General features: G+C 56.2%; 1 protein-coding gene across 2 annotated transcripts; it reads left to right on the forward strand.

The window, feature by feature from the left end:
- The first annotated feature begins 1,143 nt into the window (after window positions 1-1,143).
- Window positions 1,144-22,713, forward strand: ASIC4 (acid sensing ion channel subunit family member 4). Of its 2 annotated transcripts, XM_063109954.1 has the most exons (10): window positions 1,518-2,099; window positions 17,269-17,413; window positions 17,512-17,639; window positions 17,839-18,001; window positions 18,530-18,586; window positions 20,477-20,630; window positions 21,778-21,869; window positions 21,953-22,032; window positions 22,334-22,438; window positions 22,600-22,713. In XM_063109954.1, exons 1-10 carry the CDS (start codon window positions 1,518-1,520, stop codon window positions 22,711-22,713), a joined length of 1,620 nt encoding a protein of 539 aa, XP_062966024.1. The 2 variants fall into 2 exon arrangements, with proteins under 2 accessions (XP_062966016.1, XP_062966024.1); XM_063109946.1 differs by lacking the exon at window positions 18,530-18,586 and having other exon boundaries at window positions 1,144-2,099.
- The last annotated feature ends 129 nt before the right edge of the window (window positions 22,714-22,842 follow it).

Here is a 22,842-nt window from a genome sequence, read left to right on the forward strand (position 1 = left end):
ATCGATGGAGCCGCCTCCCCCGCCCCTCCGAGCTTCCTCTCCCTGCTGCTCATTAGCGCCCCGATTAATCAGCACCCCCCTTCCTCCGGGGTACAAGTGCTTCCTCCCCCGTGAAGGCTCACACTCTCACATGGGTCCCCAGAGCACAAGCAGCTCATTCTTGCCACCCCCACCCTGAGGGCACCAATGCATACTCTCCTGGCCAGCCAACAGGGGCTCCCCACCTTCAACTGCGATGACAGCCACGTGCCTGCTTCCCCTCCACGAGAGAAGACAGTAGCCTCCCTAGGGCTCCCATGCCCCACGCTGTCAGACTCTGGGCACCCCTTGCACCTGTTCCCTTAGAATAGCATTCCCTCTTTTAGCCCAGGACATCTTCCTCCTGCCTCTAGCACCCCCATTTGGGCTCTTCCTCCTCCACTCCACATCCTCTCCCCTACATATGAGAGCCCCCCCCATCCTTTGCTCCCTGGTCTATTCACCCAGCACCCCTTCCCCCAAGACTGGAGTGGCATGGGCTTTGGGAAACATTTGGGGAACACAAAGTGGCCACGGATGTGCAAGCAGCCAGGTGCCCTCTGTCCAAGACTCATGAGTGACTGAGATTGGGGTTGGGGGCAAAATGAGGGAGAGTGGTGTGGAAGTCAGGAGCAAAGCTTAGGCAAGCTGAGAATCTTGGTGAAGTCACAGTTGTCCCCCAGTCTGTTTTGCCTGCCCTCTTCTTTCTCCTCCCCTCCCTCATTCAAACAAGTGGCTTTCTCAAGGAGTTTCTGGAAGCTGCTGTGAGTGGGGTAGTGGGAAGAAGTGGTTGCTGTGCTGGGTGCTACAGTCAGAGTCAGGGAGGCCAAGAGGTGGGTGATAGATTGGCTGACCCTTCAGGGGGTGTGGTCCAGAAGAGTGGCAAAGTGAGCTGAGGACACTGGGCACAGAGCTCCTCTCTAGGTGGCCTGGAAGTGGGGCCATCTGGGGACCTTATGAGTGGCTAGGGCATAGCAAGAGTTTGGGGGGCAGCCCCAATCCTAGGACCCCTGTCCTGGGTTGGGGGCTGTCCCCTCCCCTGGCCTGGCTTCTGCCACCCGTGCCGCCGGTGAAACGCTGTTGACATGTCCTGAATTATTAAGCACGGGGTGGGCTCCAGAGCACATGCTGAGCGGAGCGGCTGGGGCTGCGCGGCGTGGTGGAGCAGCGCTCGCTCCCTCGCTCGCTCGCAGGGACACACGCAGGGGCTGACAGCTGTGCTGGTGCTGATAAGGGAAGCCACAAGGAGACGATCGAGGAGAGAGACAAGCGGCAGCAGAGGCAGCAGCGGCAGAGGCAGCACCAGGGCTGCGGAGCTGCTGGGAGTGGGAGTGACTCCCCCACCTCGGGCCCCCACCCTGTCCCCATCCTCCTCCCGCTTGCCCTGAGTTTAGAAGAGCAGCCGCTGTCACCACCGCCACTCCGGAGGGCACCAAGGCTGCTGGCCAGGGAGGGACAGGGGCAGGGAGGCTTTGGCCAGTCCCAGCAGCCAGGGACAGATGCCGATCGAGATTGTGTGCAAAATCAAATTTGCTGAGGAGGATGCGAAACCCAAGGAGAAGGAGACAGGGGATGAGCAGAGCCTCCTGGGAGCTGCTCGGGGGGCAGCAGCCCCCCGGGACCTGGCCACCTTTGCCAGTACCAGCACTCTGCATGGGCTGGGCCGGGCCTGTGGCCCAGGTCCCCACGGACTGCGCAGGACCCTGTGGGCACTGGCCCTACTCACCTCGCTGGCTGTCTTCTTATACCAGGCGGCCGGCCTGGCCCGGGGCTACCTGACCCGGCCTCACCTGGTGGCGATGGACCCCGCTGCCCCAGCCCCAGTGGCGGGCTTCCCGGCTGTCACCCTCTGCAACATCAACCGCTTCCGGCATTCGGCACTCAGCGATGCTGACATCTTCCACCTGGCCAATCTGACAGGGCTGCCCCCCAAAGACCGGGACGGGCACCGTGCCGCCGGCCTGCGCTATCCGGAGCCTGACATGGTAGACATCCTCAACCGCACTGGCCACCAGCTTGCCGACATGCTCAAGAGCTGTAACTTCAGTGGGCATCACTGTTCCGCCAGCAACTTCTCCGTGGTGAGTTCTGCCAGCTGGGCTGCCTGGCCTGGGGTGGCCAGAGGCTGGCGGGAGGGGGGGTTGGTGCGCTGGGCATCCTCAATAGGGCTTCCCTGCCTTCCACCACCAGAGGCTGGCCTTGGGTTTCCCAAGCCTGGTGTTTCCCTCTGGCCTCCCAGCCGTGGAGCGGTGGCTGCTCCTAGGGGCTTACCTGGGCTGCTGCTGCTCCTCTTCTTGCTCTTGCTGCGGCTGCAGTGGCCAGGTCTGGGGGCTTGGGCGGGGGGCCTTGGGGGTGGGCTCAGGGGTCCTGGAGCTGGTCAGCTTGCAGGGAAAGGATGCACCATCCAAGGCCAGATCAGGCAACCCCCACTTGTCTCTTGCTCCTTTTTTCTTCTGTGGCTACTGGATTCTTCTCCCTACCAAAGGAAGGTGGTGGGAAGTGGGTATTTGGGGTGCTCCAGCTAGGGAAGGACTCAGAGCTGCCTATTGGGTAGCTGGCCCGGCCGGCAGGCTTGATAGAGCTGGTCTTCATGTACACTGGGTGCCAGTGTCTCTTCTCTGTCTCTGTGTCTCTTGCACACCCTCCCACAGACTTCCTCACACATCCCTCTTTCATGCAGCCCCTTCAGCTTCTCCCGCTTGCTGGCCCCCCCTCCAGCTCCTGTTCTTGCTGCTCCCTTGCCCAGCTCTGGCTCTTACACTGGGAATCACTTGTTCACTCTGATGTGCATAACTTACCCTCATTGCTGCCCGCACGCATGCACACATACACAAACACACTCCTGCTGCTTAGGGACACAGTTTCCTGCACACTCCCTCTCTCGCACACACTCAGTGTCCCTGTCACTACACTCACATGCACACCTGCACACTCACACACCCACACACCCAGCAATCTACTCATCTCCATGCCCATATCCCAGCTCTTCCTCAGCTGCCAAGGGCAGGGTCATGCTGTGGATGGCATCCCCTCTCGTGATACCCCCCCACCTATCGCAACCACAGTTCCCCATGTGGGGACTGCTGGTGCCATCTCTACATATGTGTGAACACAAGTACACACTGTCACTGGGGGGGGAGTGTCGGCTTGGGCTCCTCTCCCAGGCACACCTCCCACAATCAGGTGTGTGAATGTGGGGGGGGGGTGTGTGTCTTGTGTGCTGTCTGTCTGTCAGTGCTCCATTCACCCAAAGTCACAGGGTATCTATTATTCATGGGTGCTTGAGACGCCTGTCCCCAGTCCACAGTTGACTCCCAGCATTGTGTTATGTGTGCATGTGTGTTTTCATCCTTTCTACCACTGCCCAGTGCATATGCAAATTCGTGGCATCAACATGGTGCCCGTCCAGCCCAGCCTCTAGCAGCCCGCCCCAGTGATGGGACTTCCCACCCCATCCCGGGTCCTTACTCGCTGCCTCAGTATCACCAGGTAACATGCTCCGATTAGGTTCCTTGCTCCCACCATGCCCGCAGTGTCTGGGGCCTCCTGCCACTGGTTGTGGGGAGTTAGGTAGAAAGAGAGGAACAGGAGAGGATTGTGCTGGGAGATGAGTCAGGGGCCACTGGCCTGATGTCTGGCTATCTACTCCCTCTGCTAGGAAAAATCACTGCTCCCCAAAGTCAGGGCTGGGAGAGTCCCCACGGAGGAGGGGGTGTGGAGTGTGAGTGTGGCGTTTAGGATCCATGGGGCTCCTCCATTCCACATTCTCACCCCTCAGTGTTGGGGGGTGGGCAGAGCCTATTCTCAGCAGGTGCTGTTGGGCAGAAATCAATGGGGTCTTTGTGTCCCTGAATGAGAGTTTGTGTCTCAGGCTCCTGTTGGGGATGGGCAGGAAAGGGGAAGGGTGATGAGACCTCAGTGGAAGGGAAGGGGAGGAAGTGTCGGAGGGGGGTGAAGAAGGAAGGGGAGGGAGGCAGAGTGTTCCTGCTTGGCCTCCAGGAGAGGAGGAGGTGCCTCGAGGATACAGAAACAGGGAACCTCCAGATCGAGGCCGGTGAGTCCCTTGGAACCCTGGGGATTACTGAGAGGAGTGAGGGTGGATTCTGCACAGGCCCTCTGGTACCCTGGGGCTGGAGAGAGGAGGATCGTAGAAGCTGGTGGGTCTCAACTCTGGGGCTGCGGTGGGACAATAAGGGGAGGAGGGGCAGAGCAAGCATTGGGGGACAGGAATTCCCCTTTGGGGTCCCTGCTCTCCCTCTCCCCTACCCAGCCTAGACCCTTCTGCCCACCCCCCACCTCCCACCTCCCACCCCCAGCTACTAAGTGTACTTCTTCGGACTTGGCATTCTAGGGCTGATCTGCTGCAAATTCACCAGGGTTTGCAATGTGGGGTGGGTTGGGGTGGGTTGGGATGGGGGCCCATGATCCACAGCAATGGGGAAGAGAGGGTTGTTCGTAGGGGCAAGATTGGAGAAAGGGTATGGAGATGAAGACATGGGATCTCTGATGATGACCCAAGGTCCATGATCAACTCTGTGGTGAGGATTTGGAGTCCATGATGGGGATTTGGGGTCTATGGGGGGGAGAGGGGTGCATGAACCAATTGGCGGGGAACCTGCCAGGGGATGGGAGGTGATACAGTCAGAGACAGTGACAGGCTTTGGTAAGGGGCTGTTATGTGTTTTCTGTTGCTTTCCTTGTTTCCTCCTTCCCACTCCCCACTCTGCTGTGACCTTTCCTCCGGAATCCAAGTTAATAAATGTCACATTTTCCAGCCTATTTTTACTCCGGGTAATGTGCCCTCCCCCAGTCCCCTATGCTGCTGCCTTGCTTCTGTTACCACTGCAGTCGCTCTCACCCCACACTCCTTAATGTCCCCTCATTTACTCCCAGTCAGTCAATCAACATGGAATTCTGTCTGCCTACTATGTGTTAGGCTTCCTGCTAGGAGCTGTGGGGACAGCAAAGATAGAAAGCTCTAGTCCCCAGTTCCTGTCTTCAAGCAGCCTACAGTCTCATGGTGGAGCCAGGACAGGGACACTCAAAAGCTTAAGCAGCCATGCAAGAGGTAATCAGCCACGCAAGCAGTGTCATTAAGGTGCCAGGATTAATTGCCAGATGAGCTGCATGGATAGTGAGGGCCTGAGTTCAGAAAGAGAGAGAGGCTTCTCTGGGCTGCAGAGAGCTGGAGAGTCTTAAGGGATGAGGCAGGCTGGGCACGATTTGGAGAGAAGGATAGGGAAGACTGAGAAACAGATGAGGGGGCCCTGGGTGGTAGGGGTGCTCTCTCCCTCTCCACCCCTGCTCCCCTCTAGCTAGCTCACTCCAGCTCTTCCCTTCTTTCCTTCTCTCCTCCTCAATCAGCCTCACACCAACCCACTCCCACCTATATCTCCCGCTTTCATGGCCAACTATATGTGCCCCACACCACCCCCTCCCATCTTGTAGCCAGCTCTCCCTTCCTCCCCGATTCTTGCCACCATCTGCTCCCCCCACCGTTTGCTCCAAGCCCCAGCTCTACTTTCCCCACTGCAGCTTGCTCTCAGCCTGCCTGCTTCCTAGAAGGCAGAAATCACTCTTTCTCCCCAGGCTTCATTTCCTTAGCTGTAAAATGCAAGGGTGGCTCTAAAGTTCACTACCTCCTCTCAGCTGGGACTGTACACTGGAGCGGTCAAGTGTGTGGGTTCTGGAGCTGTCAGGCCATCTGGATTCAAACCTTGGATCTACCCTTTAAGTTGTGCGGCCTTAGGAAGCCAAAAAGCTCTCTGAGCATCAGTTTTTGTATTTATCAAATAGGATATTAGAAACTAAAAATTTGGGGTTGTAAGGATTAAAGAGATGTCTGTAAAGAGCTTAGCACAGTGCCTGATACGCACATAGTGTGCACTCTGTGAGTGTCAGCTGTTATAAATGCTACCACCCCAGCTCCTGGCTATCTTTAACCTGACCGTTCTCAGCACCACTTACTGGCTTCCGACCCATGCACTAATGCACTGGTATCATTGCTACTCTCCATCACCTAGTCCCTCCCAACCTTTGACCCACAGGCCCACCCCTCGTCCACGCTGTTATAACATTCCCATTCTATCCAACCCTCCCAGATAGGCATGCACGTGTGCATATGTGCAGGAGCGTGCACACACTCTCTAGACCAGTGCTAGCCAACAGAACATTCTGTGATGATGGAAATGTTCTGTGTCTGCACTGTCCAACATGGTAATCACTAGCTCCATGTAGCTATTGAGCATTTGAAATGTGATTAGTGCAACAGAGAAAATGAATTTTTAATTCAAATAGCCACATGTGGCTAGTGACAACGCAGCTCTAGGGATGAAGTACGGACTGCTTGGGTAGGGCAGGGCTGGGAATTACTTCTGGGACCAAAGGATATAAGGTGGTGGCTTCAGGCTGTGATCAGAAGTCGGGCTGTCTACTCTCTGGGCTGAAGTTCCAGGTTGAGCTGAGGATAGGGTCTGTGTCTGGGTGCCGGGGCATCGGGATGTCTAGAAACACCATGTGAGCAAAGGCACCTTTCTTCCCAGGTGCAGGACATGACCTTGGTCATTTCTCTTCCATTCTACTATCCGGAAAATTGAGGCATGGAGGAGGTAGAGAATCCCTGAGGAGGCAGGAGTAGGACCCAGTCCCTGTCTGTGGGGTCCTCAGGGGTCCAGGAGCCTCCAGAGGGGCAAGAGATCAGACCCCTGTGGGCGCCTCACTGTCTCCATCCCCTCTTGGCTCTCAGCCTTCCCTCCCCCTCCCGACCCTCCTTCCCACACGCTGGTGACTGCCGTGACTATTAATCACTCGCCCTGTTCTCTTCCTCTCTACTAATCAGGCACAATTAGACAAGGCCTCTTCCAGCTGGGCAGTCCCCCTCCCTGCCCTCGTTCCTCCTCTCCCAGCCCCACCCCGCCGCCAGGCAGGACAGCTCTGAGGCAAGGGGAAGGCATGCAGGCCCTCTATCATTCTCTGACTGTCCAGCCCCCAATTAGGGGCTCCTCAGCACCCCTTCCTTCCATCCCAGTTTCCTCCTTAGCCCTTTCTCTTTGCTGGTGTGGCCAGGCCAGTATCGATAGTCTTTGCCCTTCACCACCTGCCCTTGGCCATGGGAGGGGCTACTTCCACCTCCCTCTCAACCCCATACCTTTGCCACTGGGTCGGAGGGTCTCAGGCTGCCTGCCCCCTTGGGTCTGGAAGGGAGGGGGTTCCCACTGAGGTTGGTCCAAGTCTCTTATCTACCAGATGAGCCTAACTCTGATCCTCACTCCCTGTCCAGTCCTCTGTCCCCTCTGGTCCCATTTTCTCCTGAGGCATGAACCCTGAGCAGATTTAGTTCAACATTTGGGGGGGGGGGTTAGGGAGAAATTGGTAAAGGGCCATAAAAAATGTTTAATGTGTAATGATAAAAAACCAAACCAAACCAAAAAAACACATACAGTTCAGGGCTGATCTTGCCTTCGGGAACCAGGCGGGTCGGGTCAGCAAGGGCACGCAACAGGGAAAGGTGGGGTCAGAGGAGAGCTAAAGATCACTTAGCCTTGAAGGGTGCAGCTACTCCTCAGCGGCACCTAACTGTTGCCCTATGAGAGGGAGCCCAGTGTTGGTGGGTCTTCCAATTTGTCAAAAGAAGCCCCACATTGTGATTATCTTAATAAAACTTTTCCTGATTTTAAAAATACTGAGAGCTTCCCACAGCTCACAGATTGGAGAACCCAGTTTACTCGTCCTCTTGGCGGTGTACTGGCAGCTGCGCCTCAGGCCTTCCTAGAGGGGGCGCTCTTGGTCTGGCTGCTTTGGCAGTGGAGTTGGTGGAGGGGGATTTGAGTGACGTGGCCCAGCAGAGCAGGGCAGAGACTGTTAGTGTCACAGAGGGGCAGTGGGGAGAGCCATGAGGGACGTGTCCCACCGCGCCCCACTCAGCAGCCCTGTGGCCTCTTCATTAATCAGGAATCAGCCCCGAGCTGGGCTCATTATCAGCTCAGCTTCTGGTGGCACTGCCGGAAGACGCTGATTAGCATTTGAAGAAATGGCCCCCACGTCCCGTCCCCCTCTCATCTTCTCTCTTTCTCCCCTACACGTGCTCCATCTTGGACCCCCACCCCTGCCCTTCTGCTTCCTGGGAAGAATCTGCTCCCTCTTGTGGCTGGCGGCAGGGCCGCCTCTGCCAGGCCCGGGCTGGGGGGCAGAAAGCATCAGGAATGGGGAAGCAGGGCTTCCCGGGGAGCCTTGGGAATGCGGAGCCTCAAGGCTGCTCAGGTTGAGGCCCCCCGAGTCCTGCGGTGGGTGGGGGAGTGAAAGGGGTGGAGCCTGGGGCTGGTCAAGGAGAGATGGACGGCCACCCTGAAGGCGGGCTGAGAGGGCAGCCTCGGGCGGGTGAGTGATCAGTGTTGCCTGCCCTTCCAGGCTGTCCCTGCATCCCACCTCCTTTGAGCAGCCAGCACCGAGGGCAGGAGGCCAGAGGGGAGAAGACCTACCAGGGTGTTCTTTTGGCAAATCATGGTGGAGGCTTAGGGTCCCCAGAGCCATCCCAGATGAGGGGGGTGGGCAGGAGGAGGACAGAGACTCTGAAGGTGGAAACAGGAAGGTTCAGTTGCTGTGTGTGGTCCAAGAAAGGGGAGGGTGTGTCTGCACTTCTTCCCCTGGCTTCCAGGCTGGGGGCTGGCAGCGCTGGAAATCCAACCCACCCTCCAAACGTTCACCATGCCCTTGGGACACCCGTTTTGGGTTGGAGGGGGAGCAGTTCCAGAGACATAGACATAGGCTGCAGCAGCCGAGGCAGCAGCGAGAGTTCAGAGAGGAGCCACGGGATGATTAAGGGGAAATGGAGGATTGATTTAGGAGGAAAGATTAAAGGAGCTAAATCCGTGGCGCTTGGCTCAGCGGTGACTAAGCGTGGACAGGATAATAGCTTACAAATGTGTGAAAGGTGTAAATACCAAACGGGGGGAGGGGAGGCGGCTCGGCGGGCCAGGGGAGCGGGGACAACTGGGCACGGGGGGCTGAGCAGGCCCTCGGGAGGGCTGCGGACCCCTGGGCGACGGCCCGGAGGGGCTGGAGCCTCCCCAGTGGGGATGCGGAAGGGAGAGAAACGGGGTGTTCGGGAGCTCCGGGGCTCAGGCAGGGGTTTCGTTCGTGGGGTGCAGTTTCCCGGGCTTCGTGCTGATTTCCACGTCTCACTCTCTCCTGGCTGGGGATCTGAGGTCGCGGGTTCAAAGCCTACCCGAGTCCCCCAGCACCCCTCCTCACCAGGTCATTCATTCGGCTGCTCCCAGGCCCGCCAGCCACCCCCAGCTCCGCATCCACCTCCTCGGGACCCCTGTCAGCCCCCGGGCTCCCGCCCCCCTCGCCCCCTCCCCGGCCGCGGCGGGCGGCGGTGTCTCCCTCCGCGGTGGAAGCCTCTGGCGCTGCTGTGTGCGGAGGTCACTTTGCCGAAGAGCCGGGAGCCGAGGGAATGCAAATGAGGCAAACCCAGGGAGGAGAGCCGAGGAGCCCGAGGAGACGAGAGGGAGGGCGCTCCGGCGCCGTGATGGATGCCTGCCCCGGGGAGGGAGCAGGGGGGCGGCGACGAGCGCCCGCCGCTGGGTGCGGCCCGGGGGGTGCGGGCGGGCCGGGCGGGGCTGCCAGGGTGCGTGCACGAGGGGGTGGGGCGGGGGTGACGGGGAAGCGGGGTTCCTGACCGCGCACCCCACCCACCCACCGCCCCCCGCGCCCCCCTCGCGGTCTTGTCGCTGAGCTCCCGCCTGCCGTGGTTGTGTGCTCGACGGTGTGAGCAAAACTCTTAACGAGTAACTTTGCTTCGATGGGCGGGAATGTCAGGGAAGGACTTAGTTACCAATTAAAAATACTCCCGCCTGCAAAATTGACTCTGTAGGGTTTAAGGCCTAAGCGGTCGCTGCCTGGGTAACAGCTTTGACTGTGTACCTGGGTCCTGGAGGCCTGGAAACGCGGCGCACGCCCGGGACCGCTGCGTTCTTCCACGGCCCCAAGCCCTCCGAGGCTCCGTGGGCTCAGCCGAAGGGCCTTGACCATCTCCTTCCCTTACACCGCAGCTCCCGCACTTACATTTGAACCAACACTGAGACCATTGCCTCCTAGACCCACCTGGGGGAGGAAGTCGCACTGAAAAGCACGTGGCGGGGAGGGGTGCAGCGGAGGTTGGGGGCCCGTGTTGATCCTGTGGTAGGGGAGATGGGCCGCTGGGCAGGGGGTGGGAGGGTGGGGGTGGAGGGGTGTATTCTTCCTCTACCTTGACTGTGGTATGATCTGCTGTCCTTCCTGGGTGGGCTAGTCGGCTTGCTCAAAGAAGCCCTCCCTGATCCTCCAACCCAAATCGAACTCCTGTTCCACTGTCAGACGCTTTGGCTGGGTGGCCCCAACATAGCATGGCTCACAACTAGAAATGACGATCTATCTGTTCATGTGATTTTGGATGCGTGTGTTTTGCTCTCTTCTGTAAACCTGGCACTTAGACATGCCTGGAGTGTAGGTGCTCAATAAACACTTTTTGAGTGAATGAATGCCTCTGCTCCCAGACAGCGAACTCCTTGAGGGCAGAGACTGTCTATTTTGTTCTCTGAAGCATCCCCAGCACCAAGCACAGTGCCTGACACATTGTACAGGCTCAACGAATAGTGTTGGACGAGTGCATCTTGTTTGAACACCTGCCATTTCATGAGCACCTACTATTTGTAGGTGCTGTGTGCAGGTGTGTATCGCACAGTGGCTATGAGTACAGGCTCTGGGCCTGACTGCCTGGTCCCCTGGCAGGTTCCACGTTATGTGGCCCTGTCAGGTTCCTTACCCACTCTGTGCTTCCATTAGGTTGACTGTAAAATGGAGACGAATGGGAGTACCTCCAGTATAGGGTTTTTGTGCGGAATAAGGAATTAATTTATATAAAGTGTTTAGGACTGTGCCTGGCACAGAGTAAGCACTAAGTGAATCTTAGCTGTTGCCATTATTTGTGTACATTATCTTTTCCTCATTACACCTCTGAAGGATGCCTATTGTTATTCTCATTTTACAGAGGAAAAATGGAGGACTAGAGAGGTTAGGTGACTGATTCTGAATCGTTCAGACTTAAGGGCAAGGCCTGGATGTAAACTAGTCGGGCTTTCTATCTGGTGGGAGAGCCATATCTCAGAGCCTGTGAGTTTCACTTTGACAGAGCTTCATACTCTAAGCAGCTCCTGAATTGCAGATATCTCTTTATCGAGTTTGTGATGCCCTGTGAGGCTGGGATGGGGGGTGTGGGGGGATCCAAGATCAAAGTGGCCACGCCATGTAGGCAGGAAGCTCCATTCCCCAGCTGGGCTCCCCCCATCTTGAGCACCGACCACGTGTCACTTTAACTTAGCTCTAATCCTCTCCCCTAACCTTTGGAGGAGGAGTTACCATTCCCTGATTACAGATGAGCAAACTGAGGCTCAGAGAGGTTAAATCACGCACCCAAGGACATTTGTCCAAGGTTGGTGGAAGAGGCAGGATTTGAACCCTGTTCTGTCAGGCTTCAAGATATGTTCCTCTTTCCCCATGTTATGAGGCTTCTGTGTATCCGTTTCCAGCAGCACACTCAGTGGTCAATCTCTGCCCTAGCTTGGTTCATGTTGGTCTCTACAGCACCCACGTTACTAATGTTGAGGCCCCGTGGATATTACTTCACTTTCACGTACGTGGTCTTTTTTGAGACTAACAACTACCCTGTAAAATAAGTCAGGCAGGAATTTCTGTCCTCACTTGACAGATGAAAAACTGAGGTCCAGAAATGTTGAGAAATCACTTTACTAACCAAAGTCACACAGGCTGTCAGTAGTGGAGCTGGAGCTGAGACTCCCAGGGAAGTGACCAAGGTTAGAGGAGAACTCTGGGTTCCAGTCCTGAATTTGTCCTTTTTTTCTATGTGCCCTTGGTTATGTACCTTGTCATCTCTAGGCTTCTGTTTCTGCCTTTGTACAATGAGGGGTTGGACTAAGTGACCTGGAAGTTCTGAACAGCACAGACACCCTGGACATTTTGGATTGGTGCCGTTTTCCTTCCTTTTCCCCTGAGAAGGAGGAGGCTTTGAACCTGGATACTGGGCCACCTGTGAGCAAAGCCAGGGCTTAGGAGCTGTCTGACCCTGGGGTGCTAGTCACAGTACAGAGCAGAACAAGATGTGCTCCCTTCCACTGGCCCACTCTGGGCTCCAGGGCACTGAAAAGTTAAGGGGAGTCCATTGTGGGGCTAAGTGTGAGGCATAGAGGTAGACCTCATGGAGGAGAGCTGATGGAATTTGGGGGGAAGGGGCTACCATGGAAAAGTTTTTTTTGTGTGTGGGGGATGCCAGGGCCTTGGCAGAGGCAGGGTGCCCAGAAGGCTATGGAGATAAAGCCCAGACTGCAGATTAGCTCCGGGATTAGCCTGGCCTCGGTGGCTCAGGCTGCCTCTTATCTCCTGGAGGCCTAGGGCTCTCTCCCCCCACAGCTCTGAGCCCTGGTCCTGCTAATTGCCTGTTAACCCTGTGGGCTGTGGGACTGCAGGGAGGGAGGTGGGGAGGGTTGGGGAAGAATGCAAACCAGCCAGCCAGGGAGAGCTTTCTGGAAAAATGGGAGCTGTGGATAGATGGAACTCAGATGGCTGAGAGAAGACATCGCTCAGAGGAGCAAGCTCTGGACAGATCTCTCCCTGATCACCGTCTCAGGCAGACCCAGAGAGGGGATAGGGACAAGAGGGGGAGGGCACCTGAGGAGAGGTTCCTGGCTTGATGATGGGGGGAGAACCTCAGGCCCAGGGAAAAGTCCAGGAGGAAGACAAGAGACAGAGACTGGATGCCCAGACTAAAGGATGGACAGAGAAGAAAGGAAATGGGATGGAGATGTAGAGGCAGGAACAGAGAGGCTGAGGGCATCCAGGCCAATGGGGGAAAAAGACAGAGACCAGGGGCATGGACGGGATGGCAGAGGGCAAGGGAGAGAGAAACAGAGCCCAGATGGATAATCCATCAGATGCCCAGGACAGATAGCCCAGGAGGTGGAGAAGAACGTGGGAGACAGACTGAGATCAGGAAACAGAATCTACGGAGACCTGGGCTGGCCAGAAGGAAGGTGGTGGAGGGGATCTGTGGGTCTACATGTCCCGTGGCTGAGGGCTGGTGGTAGGTGATCTGGAGATAGCCCCTCTGCCATCAGGGGACTCCTTGGCCTGGGACCTTCCCTTTTCTGTGATTGGGTCCTAGACTCTCAACTCCTGTACATAACCCCCTCTTGGCAGGTCAGCAGGTCCGTAGGGAGGGAGCAGTGGACAGGCAGTGGGACCTTGTGGCTGAGCAGCCGTGCCGTCTCCATGGAAGAGGCTGTGGACTGTGCTGCCACCAGAGTTCTGCCACTTAGGAGCTGGCGGCTCCACCCGCTGCTGCCTGCCTGGCCCAGGGACCGTCTCCTGGGCAACGCTGTGCTCTCCCCAGCAGTAGGGCCTGACCAGGGCTGTGCAGGTGACTGGGTCCTGCCAGTCTGGCCTGTCCATTCCCTGCAGAGTATTCCTTAGGCCTGGACTAATCCACCCACCTCCCTTTGTCAGCCCCACTCTGCACAACCACAAAGGCATGTGTGACAGGCATTGGCTCTGTCCTGCTCAGCGCTGGGCTCAGTGTCATGTAGCACGTGTCTCTGTGCGTATGTTGGAGGTAGCAGGCAGGGGAGCTGCCCCAATCCCAGTCAGGGTCAGGAGCCTCCAAGAGTCTTCATTCACTCAACACCCATCAGATGTTTTATAAGCACCTACTGTGCTTTGACATTGGGTTCAGTTCTCTTTGAATCGCAGCTGTCTTTTACTTGCTGTGTGCCCTTAGCCAAGTCACTTTCCTTCTCTGAGCTTCAGTTACCTCATCATTAAACAGGAGCAACAATACTTATTTCATGCGGTTGTCTTGGAGGCTCAAAGGAGAGAATAGATCAAAAGTACCGATCTCAGGAACTGATACAATGTGGGTTTCTTTAATAGTGTTTACTTTCTTTCCCCCCATGTCATACCTCCTGCAAATCTTGCTGGGCTCTGGGGATGCCAAGAGGGAAACAGGACTTCCTGCCTCAGAAGGGAGTTCACGGTCCCATGGTGAAGCTGAGCTTTGCAGAGACCACGATGTTTCCTGACAGGCAGGGCTCCGCCACAGTGGTGCTGAATGCTGAGGGGGCACGAGTGAGCAACTCATAACCCGGGTCCCCCAGGCAGCCATGTCTTGTCTAGCCTCTCAACTAGAGCGTACACTCAAAACTGGCTATGTCAGCAAGAGCTGATTCCAGCATCTTCTTGGCCCCAAATATTGAGTACTTTGAGATTTTTGCAAATACTTTTACCTTCTCGCTATCTGCCTTTCCCACACCACCATGGACCCAGGAGTCTTGCACCCAGCCCACTTCTGTGTTCCACTACCTCCAGTGACATGTTGTAAGAGCACAGGTCTGGAGTCAGGCTGTCTTGCTGGACTCGTGCCCCTTCATCTAGCACCTTATTACTCAAAGTGTGGTTCACAGGCCAACAGGTTGTTAGAAACACAGAATCCAAGCCCTGGCCAAAACCCACGCTTCCTCCCCCACATCTACAAAATCAGAACCTGCACTTTAAAAAGATTCCCAGGTGATTTGTGTGCACATTAGAGTTTGAGAAGCACTGATCTTGGAGACCTTGGCAGATCAGCCTAATTCTCTGAGCCTTGATTTCCTCATCTGTAGGATGGGTAGATAATAATAACAACTTCATAGAGTAGCTGTGAGGATTCAATCAGATACACCATGTTAAGCATTTAGTGCAGTGCCTGGGGGCATATTGTGTGCTCCTGAACTGTCTGCAACACTCACTCCTGCCCAGCAGGGAGGTGGAACAGGGGTGACACAGATGGAGTCAAGGACCCAGAAGCTGGTAAAGATGGGGGGTGGAGGGGGGCAGAGAGGAGGGACAGGTGAGGAACTGAGAAGCAGCAGATATGGAGAAGAAAGCATGAGGGAGCTGCAGAGGAGCAGAGCAGAAGGGAAGGAGCAAAAGGAGAAAAGAAGGGAACAGGCATTGGGGCACATTCCTGCCTCATTTCACCTGGATGGGGCTGAGGCAGGAACTGGGTCTTCAGGTGGGATGGGGGATGCCAGCAGCAGTTGTGGGAACAGCTTGAGCTTTACATCTGGTTGAGTTCCACCTCTCCCACTCACTAGCTGTGCGACTTGGGCAAGTCACTTCACCTGTCTGCAGTTTCCTCGTTTGTAATAAATGAAATAGTGAAACCTACTCGATGCCAGAGTTGCTGAGTGGATGGAATGAGACAGCAGCAGATGCTGACATGTTTGTAAACTCCAAGGTGCTTGTTATGCACGGGTTTTTGTTTTAGGAATCAATTGCAGGGTACTTGGGCGATAGAAGAATTGCATGAGAAGGGAGGGTCAGGGTTGCACTGACTCGGGGTGGTTAACCAAGCAGGGGACAGAAACTTAGCCCTGCCCCACTCAGATGCCTCAGTTCGCACTTCCACTGCCCTCCATCAGCCTGTCTCCCTTTACACCCCCCCTCTGAAGCTAGGCATCTAGGGTGTCTTTCCCCTTCAACACTGCCTCAAGGCATTTCTCCCAGCTTTGACCAGTGAGAAAATGTTCTCAAGCAGAGGGGAGGAGGAACAGGGAGTGATTGAGTGCGCCGACCCCCTCTCCCCAGGGAAGGTGCTGCCTGTGATAGGTTTGACCCGGGGGCTGGTCTCTGTGGGGTGAGCCTGGCAGGGGGGAACCAAAATCCACCTCGGCCTCAACCTCTTCCCCACCCCAGCTGCGGCGCAGCTCCCGGTGGCAGCTAATCCCCCCGCCGGAGCCTCGGCTTCCATCTCCGGGGCGCTAGTGCCATCTGGTGTCCGTGCAGGAGAACTCTCCATAGAGGAAAAGAGATGGGCTTCTGCGCTGTAGTAACTGCCTATTACCCCTTGTGCCCAGACAGGGCTGGGTGCTGGGGACACCAGACGGGTTCACTGTTCCTGGACAGCATACACTCTAGTGGTGGAGATGGACCGTGGACAAGGAGACAAGGAGATGAACAAAGTCATCTTGGGTCTTGAGAAGTACTTTGAGTAAACCAACAGACGTGGGTGGGTGGAAGTGACACTGAACATGGGTGTGTGGTGTGTGAGTGTGACACTTTAGCTGAGGCTGTAAAGATGGACAGCTAGCCATGCCGAGAGTGGGGGGGGGGGCGGGGGGCATTCCAGGAGAGGGAACAGCAGCAACAAAGACTCCAGGAGCGCCAGGTGTTTGAATTTGTCACAGAGATCGGGTGGAGTGGCGGGAGAGCAGGTGAGGGTCACATCACGTGGGGACTTTCAGGCTAGGGGAGCAGTTTGACTTCGGTCTCTGGGAAATCGGAAGCCATTGTTGGGTTTGAAGATGGTGAGTGACTTGACTGGATCTAAGCGCTTTGATAGAAGCCCTGCGCCTACTGCCTGGAGAATGGACTGGGGGAGGGGCAAGGATGGACAAAGGGAGAGCAGCTAGGAGATGCTGGTGAAAGGGAGATTGCTGGAGGTGGAAGGAAAGCCGATGGATTCTGAAGCTATTTCCCAGGACTAGCTGTTGGATTGAATGTGGGGATGAGGGAGGGAGATTTCAGGAATTCTTTTTTTTTTTTTTTTTTTTTGTCTTTTTCGTGACCAGCACTCAGCCAGTGAGCGCACTGGCCATTCCTATATGGGATCCGAACCCACTGCGGGAGCGTCGCCGCGCTCCCAGCGCAGCACTCTACCAAGTGCGCCACGGGCTCGGCCCCAAACACTATCCATCTGACTGTTTTTTTTTTTTTTTTTTGTCGTTTTTTCGTGACCGGCACTCAGCCAGTGAGTGCACCGGTCAGTCCTATATAGGATCCGAACCCGCGGCGGGAGCGTCGCCGCGCTCCCAGCGCAGCACTCTACCAAGTGCGCCACGGAATTCTGACTTGAGAAACTGAGACACTTTACTCAGGGGAGTAGAGTGGGGAGGTGGGCAGGATTTGGGAAAATGTGAAGAGTTCTGCTACTGAAATGTTGTTAGGTTGGAGATGCCTTTGAATTATCTCAAAGAGGATGTCCGTAGGAAAGATGGAGTTCAGAGGAGAGGCTGGGCGGTAAATTGGTTGCTGGAGTAGGGGACAGAGGTGTCCGGGCAGGTCTGGTGGCCCTTGAGGTGGGGAACAGGGAAACTTGGACTTGTCTGAGCTGTTCCTTTCATCTCTCTTCCTCCTCCCCTCTTGCTCCACTCCCCCCACCAGGTCTACACTCGCTATGGAAAGTGTTACACCTTCAACGCGGACCCGCAGAGCTCACTGCCCAGCCGGGCAGGGGGCATGGGCAGTGGCCTGGAGATCATGCTGGACATCCAGCAGGAGGAGTACCTGCCCATCTGGAGGGAGACAAGTATGCAGGCAGGAGAGGGACAAGGGCCACCCTGGGGACTTGGGCCTGGGCCCTCTCCCTGGGATGGGTTTCCACATGTCCCCATCTCTGCTGTGCAGATGAGACATCATTTGAGGCTGGCATCCGGGTGCAGATACACAGCCAAGAGGAGCCGCCTTACATCCACCAGCTGGGGTTTGGCGTGTCCCCAGGCTTCCAGACCTTTGTGTCCTGCCAGGAACAACGGGTGAGCACCTGCAGCTGGGCCCCGGGTAGGGCATGGGGCTGGGCCTTTGGGCTCAGAGGAGATGCTGACCAGACCTTCCCTCCATAAGCTCCCAGCCCCTAAGCAGCACCCCCACCCCCATGGATTCTGTTGGGGCTGTGGGCACTGGAGGGCCAGGTGGGACTCCTGGGCATGACTTCATCATTCCCCACCTTGGCAGATGACCTATCTGCCCCAGCCATGGGGCAACTGCCGGGCAGAGAGTGAGCTCAAGGATCCTGAGCTTCAGGGCTACTCGGCCTACAGTGTGTCTGCATGCCGTCTGCGCTGTGAAAAAGAGGCCGTGCTTCAGCGCTGCCACTGCCGGATGGTGCACATGCCAGGTGGGTACCCCAGCCCCAGCCAGCCCTCTGTACCACCCTGCTGGCCTCCAGAACCTCCAGGGCAGAGCACTGCTCATGTGCACAGGCAGGTGCATATCTACAATGTGTGTGTGTTTATCCCCATGTAAGTGTGCATGAAGATGTATTTGGGACTTTATGCATGTTTTTACAATATGCATATGAGAATGCATGCATGTATATGCTTATGGGCATATTAATATGTATTTGTGAATGTGTGTGCTTGTGTATATGCGGGGTTTGTGTGCATGTGCTTAAACACATGCATACTAATGTGCGTATATGTGTGTGCATGCGTGGGTGCATACGCTTTCATGCATGTATATGCATGTATGCGTTTTCATGCTTTTATGAATGAATGCGTAAGTTCATCTGTGTATGTGCATGTTCAAATATGCACATTTGTGTGCATAGGTGTGAGCATGTGTGTGTACGTGCCCACATTTGGATGTATGGTAGGGGAGAGGGGAAGGGACTGCATATTCCAGGAATAATCTTCTCTCCTTTCAGGCAATGAAACCATCTGCCCGCCAAATATCTACATCGAGTGTGCCGACCACACACTGGGTCCGTGCTGCCTTCTCCCTTCCCAGTCCTCCATCACCCTCTTCATCTCTCTGTTCTCCTCACTGTCTTGGCTCCTCTCCTCCCAGTCTCTCCCTGTGGGTTGAGCTTTATCTCCTCGGTGGGGGGTGTGTGTGTTCTGAGGACCTCTGCAGGTGCAGACACTTGGGTAAGTGGAGGCAGCAGAGTGGGAAGTTGCAGAGAACCCAAGACTAGGAGCGAAAGGCTTCTCATCTTGGTTCAGCCAGTGAGCTCACCCTCTCTGAGAAAGTGAAATGACTTCTCTCTTGGTCTCAGGAAAAATGCATTGCTGGCTATCAGTGTGGGTAAGGCAAACCTCATCTGTCCGTAGGTCTCCCCTGATCTGCAGTTCATTCATCCACCCATTTGTTCATTGAGAGTGGGAGCAAGAGCTTACAGCCCAGCATGGCTGTGGGCAGGCATTACAACACTAGGTCAGTTCTTGCATAGGGAAACTCAGGGGGTGCTACAAGGCCTCTGGGAGGCTGCATGCAGCCCCAACCTGGGAAGCCAGGGAGGATTTCTAGAGGAAGTGACATATTAGCTGAGGCTTGAAGCATGTATAAGTCAGCCAGGTGCAAAGGGGGACATGTTCTAGGCTGTGGGAACAGAGTGTGCTAAAGAACTTGTGGCCAGAGAGTGTGCTGTGTCTGGGACACTGAAAGGTCAGTGTGGTTGGAGGGCAGAGAACAGGGGAAGGACTGCAAAGAGTAGGGAAGAGAGGCTCTGGGAAGCCAACAAAGGTTTAGGGGAAGGCAGGAACACCATCTGATTTTCAGGTGAGTCTGATGAGATGTAGAGAATGGATAGGAGGGAACTAGGACTGAAGCAGGGGATGGGCCAGAAGCTCATTGCAGTAATCCAGATGTGATGGGGACCTGGGGATGGGTTGAGATACTGGGCGGCAGAATCGCACACCCAGGCCTTCTCTGTCCTCCACACCACCCACACCCAGCAAAGGGGTGGTTGAAGAGTGTTCATTGAAGGAACAGATGTGTGAGCAGGGACAAGGGAACTACAAGTGATGGTGAGAGTCCACAGAACCAGCAACACCAGGGAGCCTTTACCCCACGCCTGAAGTGGTAAAGGAAGGGAGTGCTATGGAACCCAGAGAGAGACCTGTGGCTGCCAAGGGGCCCAACTGACAGCAGCATGGCCACGAGTGGAGGAACGCAGCCTCTGCCAACCTACAGCCTGGCAGTGAAGAAGCGGGGGGGGGGGGTAAAGAAATACCTCGGCATCTCTCTCCTCCCGCCCTCTGGTTTGGCCTCCTGTTGGCCAAACCCAACACAAAGCCAAAGGAAAAGGGAGTGCAGGTGGTGCATTTCACCGAGGTCAGCCTCCTGGGGCACAGAGCAGGGTGGAGGAGAGTGGAGAGTGGGTCTGATGGAGCAAGCAGAGAAAACTCACACATGGAGCATGTGAATCCTGCCCATCCATTTGTCCTTCTGTCCGTCCATCCACCCATTCATCCATCCATCTATCCATCCATCTATCCATCCATCCCAGCATCCTCTTCATGCCTCCTTGTGTGTCTGGGGCCTCATGTAGTTGATTCACTCTGGAGGATGGGCCCTGCCCTCCTTCTCAGCCATGAGGACCTCCCTGTCCCAGGGGGCTGGGAGGCAGAGGGACAAGCTTGCTGGAGGGTGCTGGGGGGTTCTGGTGACACCTGCTTTCTTGGACAATCTGAAGCTGATCCAGGAGGGGATCCCCAGCCAGTCTCCTCTAGGAAGTGTCAGGGCTGGCCAGTAAAGGCCCCCAGCGTGGACGTGCCTGCCTCAAGACAGCCCCTGTGCCTCGGCCCTGCAGCCAGTGGGCCCCTGGACCACCCCTCCCCCCGCCATTGCAGTTGGTGCCTCTGTGTTGCAGACTCCCTGGGTGGGGGCTCCGAGGGCCCGTGTTTCTGCCCTACCCCCTGCAACCTGACCCGCTACGGGAAAGAAATCTCCATGGTCAGGATTCCCAACAGGGGCTCAGCTCGGTACCTGGCAAGGAAGTACAACCGCAACGAGACCTACATACGGTAGGTATGCTCGTGTGTGTGTGTGTGTGTGTGTGTGTGTGTGTGTGTGTGTGTGTGTGTGTGTGTGGTGGAGGCCATGCTCAACAGGCCTGGTGCATGGCAGAGACTGGAAGTGGGCTGTGTCTTTGTTTACCAGCAGTCCTCTGCTGGGAATGCCTTTTACAGTCCTTTTCTTCTAACCCCTATCCATCCTCCAAGTCACATCCTGTGTCTCCACCTCCAGGGAAGTGCTGCCTGGTCCAATGCCTTTCGTCTGAGCTCCCACAGCACCCTGTACATACCTCTGCTCTGTGGTTGCATGTACTCCATTGTTTTAGAAGCTTTTGTTTATGTGTCTTTCTCCCCAGCAACTGGGAGCTGTTAAATGCACCTTGAGAGAATGCCATGCTGAGGGAGAGGAACAGGATGGGACGGCAGAGGAGCAAAGTGGCCTGCAGGCAGGAAGGGCCACATTGAGGCTTGGGTCTCAAGGCTGAGCATGGTCTGGGTCCTAGGCCCAGTGCTGGGTCCCATGGGAACAGATGATTATGACCCAAAACTCATGCCACAATTTGTGCATGAGCCCATGTTTAATGGTGCAGTGTGGATTCTCAGGCCTGGTGGGGGAGGGGAAGCAGGGGAGGCATGAGCTGGGCCTCTGAGGACCCCAGGTTTGGGTCCATAAGAGGAGGAGAGAGGAGATGTATACCATTTAGACAACTGTGGGATGGTGCAGAGATGAGCCTGAGCAGTAGGGAAGCTGTGTGGAGAGAAGCAGAGAAGAAAGCAGTTTGGATAAGAAGGCACAGTGAACAGACCGTGGGCAGCCTTGAAAGTCTAGACAAGGAATTTTGCAGTGGACAATGGGGAGCTACTGAAGATTCTAGAGAGGCAAAGTGAACACTATTTACTGCTTTAGAGGAGGCAGGAAGGAATCCTTCAGGCCCAGTTTTATTTTACTCTCCTGGGCCCTTTGCTGCCCCTCAGAATATGAAGCTAACACACATCTGGGACATCTGCCTCCCCTCACAGTCTTTGGGAGTCCGAGGGGGTAGTCATCAGCTTCCTCGCATAGGGGTCGTTAGATGAGGATCTGCTGGACGCCTCTGCCAGCTGCCTCCTTAGGAAGAGCGGCTCCACGCAGATGCCCTGCTTCCTGTCTCCGCAGGGAGAACTTCCTGGTCCTAGACGTCTTTTTTGAGGCCCTGACCTCTGAAGCCCTGGAGCAGCGGGCAGCCTATGGCCTGTCAGCCCTGCTGGGTGAGACCTGGCCCCTGTCCCAGCTTCCATGGGAGTGGGTCGGCTCAGCCTGCTCCCTCTGACCTTGTGCTCCTGCTCCCCAGGAGACCTCGGGGGACAGATGGGCCTATTCATCGGGGCCAGCATCCTCACGCTGCTGGAGATACTCGACTACATCTATGAGGCAAGGGAACAGGGAAGTGGATGGTGGATGTGGGGCTTGGGGAAAGCAGAGGGGGCTGTGCAGGCTCCCTGGTGGAGCTGGTGTGGCTGGGAAGTCAAGCTCAGGGTTCTTTCCAGGGTCCCCTGTCTGGCTGGAAGGCCTGAAGGCTCTGAGGAGTCAGAGAAGAGGATGGGCCAGGAGGATGGGGTGTCCTGCTGGGGGGTTGCTGGGGCAGTGGGTCCTATATGCTGGGACTGGCATGGCTCTCCCTTCTCTACCAAATTTCCTGAGCCTTCTGCTATCCCCCACCCTGAACCCCAAGGTGTCCTGGGACCGACTGAAGCGGGTGTGGCGGCGGCCAAAGACCCCTCTGAGGACTTCCACTGGGGGCATCTCCACTTTGGGGTTGCAGGAACTGAAGGAGCAGGTGAGGGACTGAATACTCCCCCCAGTTTCTGAACTAGCCTTTGTGGGGGGGGGTCCCTGGGCTCCCCTGGAGCCTCTGTGCCAGGGGACAGGGAAAGGTTGGTTGCGTGAGGCCTGGGGGCAACACTTGAGCTCTCCCCATCCCACTCCCTCTTCTTGCAGAGCCCCTGCCCAAGCCGGGGCCGTGCTGAGGTTGGAGGGGCCAGCAGCCTGCTCCCCAACCACCACCACCCCCATGGCCCCCCAGGAGGTCTCTTTGAAGACTTCGCCTGCTAGGATGGTGCTGTGTCTGAAAGGACCCAGGCGTCTGGGACCCCTCCCTGGATCCCAAGCATATTCTCCTCCTGCACCTGGGACAGAGGGCCGGGAGCACACCGGGCTGAGGAGAGGGGGTGGTGTGCACTG

The sequence above is a fragment of the Cynocephalus volans genome, chromosome 1 (genome assembly GCF_027409185.1).
Source record: "Cynocephalus volans isolate mCynVol1 chromosome 1, mCynVol1.pri, whole genome shotgun sequence".
NCBI lineage: Eukaryota > Metazoa > Chordata > Mammalia > Dermoptera > Cynocephalidae > Cynocephalus > Cynocephalus volans.